Source organism: Cygnus atratus, chromosome 12 (genome assembly GCF_013377495.2).
Source record: "Cygnus atratus isolate AKBS03 ecotype Queensland, Australia chromosome 12, CAtr_DNAZoo_HiC_assembly, whole genome shotgun sequence".
Classification (NCBI taxonomy): domain Eukaryota; kingdom Metazoa; phylum Chordata; class Aves; order Anseriformes; family Anatidae; genus Cygnus; species Cygnus atratus.
In genome coordinates this window covers 11,606,834-11,615,254 of record NC_066373.1, presented here as the reverse complement: position 1 = coordinate 11,615,254, position 8,421 = coordinate 11,606,834, and the positions used below count along the sequence as shown (strand labels likewise).

Sequence of the window (8,421 nt, the reverse complement as noted above, 5' to 3'; positions counted from 1 at the left end):
TTTTCCGAGCAGTAGTACCAAAGGCTGTGGATGCTATCAGGGGAGCAGCAGGATTCGGGTCATCCGGGTTCCCCGAGGTGTTTTGGGCTGCCAACATAGCCCAGCATCGGCCAACGCTTACTGTTACCCTTTGGAATAATTCTGAGCACCCACTCTCCAGTCAATGCAAGATGCTGGTGGACACTGGAGCGGACGTTACTGTCGTTGCCATTAAAGACTGGCCCTCTGCTTGGCCCTTGACAACTCCCACAGGCAGATTGGTTGGAGTGGAGTATCAAGCACCTTTCAGAGTGCCACGATGAGGTTTCTCTCGGCCCAACCCTCCAGCCCCTCCAGGTCCCTCTGAATGGCAGCACAGCCCCTGGGGTATCAGCCACTCCTCCCAGCTTTGTGTCGTCAGCAAACCTGCTGAGGGTGCACTCCGTTCCATCGTCCAGGGTGTTGATGAATAAGTTGAACAACACTGGACCCAGTACTGACCCCTGGGGCACACTGCTAGCTACAGGCCTCCAACTAGACTGCGCCACTGAGCACAACCCTCTGAGCTCTGCCATCCAGCCAATTGTCAATCCACCTCACCGTCCGCTCATCTAGGCCGCACATCCTGAGCTTGTCTATGAGGATGTTATGGGAGACAGTGTTGAAAGCCTTGCTGAAGTCAAGGTAGACCACATCCACTGCTCTCCCCTTGTCTACCCAGCCAGTCATCTCATCACAGAAGGATATCAGAGTGGCCAAACATGACTTCTCTTTGGTGAATCCATGCTGACTATTCCTGATCACCTTCTTATCCTCCACATGCTTGGAGGTGACCTCCAGGATGGGCTGTTCCACCACCGATCCTCTTTGACCAAGGGAAAGTCCACCTTTCTCTGGACTTCCTCTCTAGTCTCCTGGGTCTGAGATTCCTGAGGGCTGACCTTAGCAGGAAAGACTGAAGCAAAAAAGGCATTCAGCAATTCTGCCTTCTCCATATCCTTTGTCACCAGGGCACCCGCCCCATTCAGCAGCGGGCCAACATGTTCCCCAGTCTTCCTTTTCCTACTGATGTATTTGAAGAAGCCCTATATGCTAGATAAGGTAGCAAGAGTAGGTACCTAATACGAGTTAATAGTCTAATACTGAATATCATAGTTTTCTAATATTTCTGTATAAAAACTGTTTGAATTATGAACCTTTTCCAGTTGTCCTGTCCAGTTCAAGTCCTTTCCAGTGCAAGCACAGACTCTGGGTTATGTCAGCCCCCAGAGGGAAAGCAGGCTGTTCCAGCTTCCACGCCAATGATTTCTCCCAAGACCCAGCTGGGATTCTCAGCAACACACACTGAAAGGCAGCTGGGCTTTGCAGGGTACCTATGCTGAGGATCCTCTTCCTCATGGCCACTCAGCAGTGCCTGCTCTTGCTCTTCTGCAGCTGCAGGCTTTCTTGGCTCTTGGGAGCAGGGAGCAGCTCTGGGGAGAAGAGGGGCAATAGTGGTGCCCTGGGGATCTTGTCCTGGCATCCCTGCAGCCAGAGGCGGCTGGGTAGCACGAGGGGCCACCCAGAGCGCATTGTCCTGGCCAGGCAGAAGCTTGTGTTGACAGCCCACGTGTGGGCAGCTGGCGAGATCTGGTCAACCCATCCCCATGTCAAACCATCCACAGAGTGGCCGCGGTGTTTTGGGGTTGGCACGGCCTCTCCTGTTGTCACCAGCAGTGTGAATACACGCCTGGTCCCCCAGCAGTGGGAGCACTGCTTCCTCAGAGGGGTCTGTCCCCTGGTGTGAAAAGGGCTCCAAGGGCAAGGGAAATTGGGAAGCCCTTTCCCCTGTACCCATGGGGCATGCACTTCACCCGCCCGTGCTGGTGACAGTGAGCCACCAGGCTGCGATAGGCAAGAGCATGGAACCGCCAACACACATGGCTGGCTGTGGTGTGTTGTGTCAGAGCCAAGAGCACATGGTTGAGATGAGATGGAATCAAGCAGCAAAGAGAGGAGATAACATCAGGCTGAAGTGAAGGAACTGAGGAGAGGGTAAACCTTGGCGTGCAAGAGGAACTGCCTGCACAGCACGGGTGAGCGGTGCAGAGCAACCGCCCCAGTGCCGCAGGAAAAGACGTGGCCCCAGCCCCCCCGCCCCGTGCGCTGGGAGGCTTTCTGGAGAGCTGGCCGAGGAAGGAGACATGAGCACCCTGCTGCTGAGCGGCTTTCTGCCCCTGCTGCTCCTCGCCTGGCTGCCTGCAGGTGAGTCCAGAGGACGAGACCTCACTTTGGGGAGGTGTGTGAGGATGAGGGGGGGGGTGAGGGGCAGTACCACCACTGGGGACCATGGCCTGCAGGCAGCTGGAGGGCATCGCAGGGCTGCGTCACCAGTCCCTCCAAGTGCCTGCAGGAAAGTTGCCTGCTCTCTGCACTCTGTGCGTGAGTAATGTACCTGCAAGAGGTTTGGGACAGAGCTGCCTCTGCTTTGCCATCTGCTCTGAGCTCTGCTCTTCCTGCAGCATTTAACGCCCCTTTTGCACCAGCACCTCACCAGGTGCCTGGCAGTGGCCCCCCTGCCATTGCCTGGGCACAGGCTCCAGGAGCTGCCTGCAGGGACCCAGTTTTGGTCCCCAGGCTTCAGAACAGCCTCTTCTTCAGAGCAGGAAATAGAAAGCTCTTTCAAGTAGGACACACCTAACATAACGCAGAAGACATCAGCATGGATAAACAGTGTGCCCATAACTCATCCCAAACACACAAAGAAGAGTCCCCCAAAGGTGGAAACAAGGACAGATTGCCTGGGAGAATGTAGACACACTGCCTGAACACACACTGATAGTGTTAGAAAAGCCAAGTGTCACCTGGAGTTCCAGCTTCTGAGGAATATGAAGGGGCAGAAAGAATGGTTTCTGTAAGTATGTTGAGAGCAAAAATAAAGCTAAAGGAGATTATGAGTTAACTCATGTGAGGGAGAGGCGGAGGACACAGTGAAAAGGATATGGAAAGGGCTGAGGTACTCAGTGCTTTTTTTTCTTTTTTTCTTTTTTCTTTTTTTTCCCTGTTATTTTTTGCTGGTCTATTCTGCTCTTCAGCTTCTCAATTTCCCGAGACTATCAGGTCTACTGGAGTAAAGCGTTAGCCACCATAGAAGATGGAGTTAAGAAGTACCTAAGTCCATGGGACCAGATAAATTGTACTTGGGTTGTAGAAGGAGCTGGATGATATTGTGATGAGGCTGCTTTCATCATTTTTGAAAGGTCACAATAATTGAAGAATGTTAACTGATGTTTGGAAAAAAGCAAACATCACGCCTACATTCAAGGAGGAGGACCTGAGCAAATACCGCCTTGTACTTAATCTCTGGGAAGGTTATGGAGCAAGTCTTCCTGGAAAATGGTTCCAGGAGCAGGAAGGGTAGGAATATGACTGGGAAGAGCCAGAATAGATCTGCCAAGGGTGAATTGTGCCGGACTGGTCAGGTTACCTTCTATGATGAGATGACTGGCTGTAGGGAAAAGAGGGAAGCAGATGTTGTATACCTTGACTTTAGCAAAGCTTGTGATATGATCCTTTTATAGCTAAGGACCAGGATGACAGTGAAAGGAAAATTGCCCTTTATTGATAAGGCAGCAGGAATTCATGGAAGTCTGCCTTGGGATGGATAAAGAGACAGTTCAGAGCTTAAGGATCAGGATTAGCGGGCAGATCAATGTGAGTGATGCTATTGTGAGTACCAGCTGTGCACTGCCTGATCGTAAACAATAGTTGATGCTGCCTTAGGCAGCTAAAAGCAGCATAATTTCCACAGGCTCTGGCAGACTTAAATCACCCTGTTACCTGCTGGAGGGATACGAACCACAGCTGTCAAACACTCCAGGAAACTTTTGGAGAGCATTGATGACAGCTTTCTAACACAGGTGATCGAGAATCTGATGAAAGGAGATGCTCTGCTAGACCTGGTGTGTACAAATAAGAGAGAACTGGTCAGGAATATTAAGGTTAGGGCAACTTCACTTGCAGTGACCATGCAATGGTGGGCAAGATGAACCGTGAATGTTGTTTATCTCTACTTCAGTAACATTTTGACACTGTATCCCATAACATTCTCGTAGACAAACAAAAGTAACACGGAGTAGGTAACTAGACACCAAGGTGGATCAAAAACTGGCTGGACTGCAGAGCAAAAAAGATGTTGATAGCACCATGAAGCCCACACAACAAGAGGCCAATAACTAGTGGTCTACCCAAGAGCTGAATGCTGGAGCCAATCGATTTTAACATCATCAGTTATGATAGGACAGAGCTCAGGCTGAACAAGTTCACTGAAGGTAACAAATTGGGAAGAGCACACCAGATGCTTGTGCTGTCTTTCAAAGGGATTTGGACAAGCTCAAGAAATTGGACAGAGAGGGACCTCATGAAGTTAAACAAAGGAAAATGCAAAGTTCTGCCCCCAGGGAGCAAAAACCACTTGCACCCATCCATGCCGCGGGCTGACAGTTTGGAAAGCAACTTTACATGAACGAACCTAGGTGTGAAGGGAATGCACCCCCAGTACAAAAAGGCCAGCAGCTTTCTGGGCTGCTGGAAAGGTGTTGCCAATGGGTTGATGGACTTGGTCCTTCCCCTTTAGTGGATGCCCCATCCCTGGAGGTTTTCAACACCAGGTTGGACGAGGCCCTGGGCAACCTGATCTAGTGGGTGGCATCCCTGCCCTTGACAGGGGGTTGGAACTGGATGGTCTTTAAGGTCTCTTCCAACCCAAGCGATTCTGTGATTCTGTTCCGTGAAAACAGGCAGGGAAAAAAAGAATTGGAGATGTCCCTAAGCCTGATGCCTGGGAAGGGGGTCAGCTGACATCCTCAGGGCTTCACATGGAGGAAGTGGGTATTTCTTAACACAAACCCAGCCCTTCGTGTTTCTTTTTCTGCAGGATTCCCTCACCAGCCTACAGTCTCCTCATTGACAATCAATGTGTCAGAGCTCAGCTTCCAGTCTCTGTTCCAGATGGTGTCAAACAGCACTGACAAGATGGTGAAACAGTTTATAGACCAAATCAAAAACGTGACGGAGAAGAAGGTAGAGAAAGTTGTGATTCACTTTTTATATGAGAAAAATAGTTCTGCCTTTGGAAGTGTGAATGAAACAAAAACAGCAACATGCATATGTGACATGAGGAACGCATCCAGGGTGGAAGATGGAACCAACAAGACCCAGCAGGGTAAGAGCCACAAGGCCACCAACACCCATGGCAGCACGGAGGGGAAGGGGTGAGGCAGAGACAGAGAGGGGGCCTCGCTTGGTAGGTGGGAAGTGACTTCAGCTCTGAGGTTCAGGAGCAATTTTTAAGCTACTCCAGAAGCTCTTTGCCAGAGTGAGCTTTGGGGGATGGAATGAAGCCATGGAGGCTGGGGGGGGGGGAACAACTACTACATTATCTCTGCTTCCCTATGGCTGACAGCTTGCCTACAGCCAGCCCTCAGTCCCAATGCACATCTCCTGGCTCTGGGAAACAATGGCGACTGAGCTCAGGGCTTTGGCAGCACCTCCTGCTCCAGGTTCCTGCAGACCCTTCTGCCTAGGCTGCAGGAGGAGCAGGTGTCTCCCTCAGTCCTCTGCAGTTTTTGATCTGACACTGCAGGCGTCCCTGCCAACAGCAGAGCGATGAGCGTGGCACCTGCTGCCTCCACGTGGTCATTCACTTGTGTCTCTGCCTTCCAGAATCTGACCCTGAGACGTACGCGACCAGCACCCCTGAGTCTCAGACCCAGGAAGGTGAGGCACCACGGCCCCGAAGTGCTGGAGCCTGAACTGTCTGCAGCTGTGAGGGGGTTGTAGGAGTTCTTAGGGAGAAAGAGGGGCAGAAAGGGGGGAAATGGCTCCTGCTGTTCTCCCATGTCTGAGCTGCTGGCAAACTGGTGTGGGCACCAGCCAGTCACAGGCCATGAGCACCAGCAATATGGGGAGGGGGCTGCCACGCATGGCCCCCAGCTGGCAGAGCCTTTTGGATGAGTTTCTAGGGACCTTCCCCAGCAGGGCTTTGTCAGCAAGGGTGGAGGGTATTTTGGGGTGCAGACCATGAGCCAGCTGGGTGCTCTGGGAGCGCTCCTGCTGCGAGGCTGCAAGCTGTGGTGTGGGGACAGCAGCTCATGCGCATTCTGTGCTTGTTGTGTAACACAGGAATCATCCACACGTATATCATCCCTGGATTGGTGGTTTTGTCGCTTTTCTTCCTGATTTGTGTTTTGGTATGTTTGTGCAGAAGGAACCAAAGGAATGCTAAAGGTAAGGCTGAGCCTGGGCTACACCACCGTCTCCAGTGGGAGCCGGTGAGCGCTGTCTCATGACCTTCTCTGGATGAACTGAGACATGGGAAATGCCTGCTGTGCAGGTGTTTTCTGCATTAAAATTAATGAAAGTCAACTACATTTTCTTTTTCAGGAAAATCCGAAAGCAAGCATGTGGCAGAGATGAATCAGCTCAGCACGGTAAGTTGGGGAGAGCTTTTCATGTGTTGCTCTGTTCTCTCTAACAAAGAGCACTTGAATGTCGGTTTAAAGGGCTTCAGAGCAACAGTTTCTGAGCAAGCCAGGGCCTCCTGTACAGCGGTTGGCCAGTGGGAAATAACTTGTGCCAGTATCTGGGCATGTGCAGAACTGACAGCCAAGGACTTGCTCACTGCTGTCTTCCTCTGCAGCCTCAAAACGAGGAGGTGGTGTATATGAAGCTGAAGTTTGAAAAGACAGAGACAAAACCTGCTGCCTCAGAAGTTGTTTACGCTGAGATAAAATCACAACAGAAGTAGAGAGCTGAGAATGCCTATGCTGCTGATGCAAAGGGAAGGTTCTCCTACAGGGAACAGGGCAAGTGAGTGATAAAGGAGGGACAAACAGCTTGTCACATGCTTGCCACAGTTGCGATCCCTGAAAACCAGGGATCTGGTTTTCACAATCTGAAAGGCAGTGCAATCTTGGCCATCAAAACCTTCTGTTTACCCCTAAGCGGCTGTACATATACTTCACATTCCGAGGTGGAAGCCAGCTCTCTAGCTGGGACAGGTCCCCCTTGTCTTCCCGCAGAAAGGCCTCAGCAGCTTATCATTGGTGACCACTTCTAGCAACTTGCGCCATGCCTCAGTATCAGCAGCAGGCGCTGTGTGGCCGCCCCAGCCTGGGAAGCACTCAGTGTCCCAGTAGTGCTGGAGCAAGTGGCCCTCTGGGAAGCTCTCCTGCCAGCACTGGGTGATGTATGCGCTGTGAAAGCCTGAAGCAATTTTCTGGATTTCCTTGCTATGTCCAGAGCAGGCATCTTCTGTGATGAATTTCACCCTTGTCTGATTCACTCGCTTGAAATACAAGAAGCAAGGACAGAAAGGAATAGTTTGCTTTGCAGAGGTCCAACGTGGCTATAGCTGAAATGCTTTGCTTCATACCAGGAATTGACACATGTCCTTATGTATATAGAGCTTTACTCTAATTTGAAAAAATAAAAATACAAGGTGAAAAGTTTTTTGCTGTCAGTGTTGCCAGTTACATCCTGCTGGTGGGGACTGAGCTGAAGCACTGAATGAATTGCCAGGGAGTGGGGAGGGACGCTAATAAAGGCATTGAGGTAGCCAGGGAACGTGGGGCACAAATAGGCTCCACCAGTCGCAGAACTTCCTCACCAGCCTCCTCCTGGACACTCATAGACCTGGAGGAAGAGGAGGATTGCTGGGAGTGCTGCAGCTTGAAAAGAGAAGGCAGAAATTAAATGGGGAGGTATGAAATGCAGCATAAACAGCTGAAGGAGCTGGAAGAGCAACTGCCGTTTGGAAGAGATGTATTGGTTCTCCTGGCCACCATGCCCATTGCTCTTGGGGAGTGTTTCCAGCCTACATGCCTGGAGGCACACGAGATTCAGCCTAGACCAGACCCTGGTCAGCCTCGGCTCCCCACCCTCTCCTTGCAGCAAGAGAATGCATCGCTTTGCACTTGGGTGGGATGTGAGGGTGCAGAGCTGGAGTGTGTGGAGAGGGGACGGGGTCTGGTGCCCAGCCATCCTGCCCCCTCCTGCTGGGGCAGGCAGGGAGCCTGGGGGGGGCTGGAGCCCAGCAAGAGAACAGCGAGGGGTCTACTGGCCGCTTTGGAGACAGCTGGGCTCTCCAGCACAGCTGTTCTCTTACAGCATGAAATGACCACTGGTATTAAGAAGGGAAGAGGATAAGTATTCCAGAAAATGAAAGTTGATTTCAACTGACAGGGACTGCTTGTGACTCAAATGAAGAGCCAAGCAGGATGTCTGAGATGTGTTAAAAGCCTCTGCAACCGGTTATTCTTTGCAGAGGCAAGAGGGGAAGCTTCAGAGGAGGCAAAAAGGGCTGCAGAGGATCTCCTTAACATCCCACAGATGAACAAAATGGCCACAAAGACAGGAAAAATATCAATGACATGGGCACAATAACACAATTGCTAAGTTGTT

The 8,421-nt window shown here is 51.3% G+C and overlaps 1 protein-coding gene across 2 annotated transcripts; it reads left to right on the top strand.

Moving 5' to 3' along the window:
- Nucleotides 1-1,870: 1,870 nt before the first annotated feature.
- Nucleotides 1,871-7,468, top strand: LOC118246466 (uncharacterized). Of its 2 annotated transcripts, XM_035543596.1 has the most exons (6): nt 1,871-2,223; nt 4,895-5,182; nt 5,683-5,736; nt 6,142-6,246; nt 6,403-6,449; nt 6,659-7,468. In XM_035543596.1, exons 1-6 carry the CDS (start codon nt 2,163-2,165, stop codon nt 6,764-6,766), a joined length of 663 nt encoding a protein of 220 aa, XP_035399489.1. In that variant the 5' UTR covers nt 1,871-2,162; the 3' UTR covers nt 6,767-7,468. The 2 variants fall into 2 exon arrangements, with proteins under 2 accessions (XP_035399489.1, XP_035399490.1); XM_035543597.1 differs by lacking the exon at nt 5,683-5,736 and having other exon boundaries at nt 1,945-2,223; nt 6,659-7,441.
- Nucleotides 7,469-8,421: the final 953 nt, after the last annotated feature.

Coding starts and splice junctions, on each gene's coding strand:
- LOC118246466 (XM_035543596.1), top strand. CDS start 2,163: ATGAGCACCCTGCTGCTGAGCGGCTTTCTGCCCCTGCTGCTCCTCGCC. Junction 5,737..6,141: donor TGAGTCTCAGACCCAGGAAG/GTGAGGCACCAC, acceptor TGTGTAACACAG/GAATCATCCACACGTATATC. Junction 6,450..6,658: donor AGATGAATCAGCTCAGCACG/GTAAGTTGGGGA, acceptor CTTCCTCTGCAG/CCTCAAAACGAGGAGGTGGT.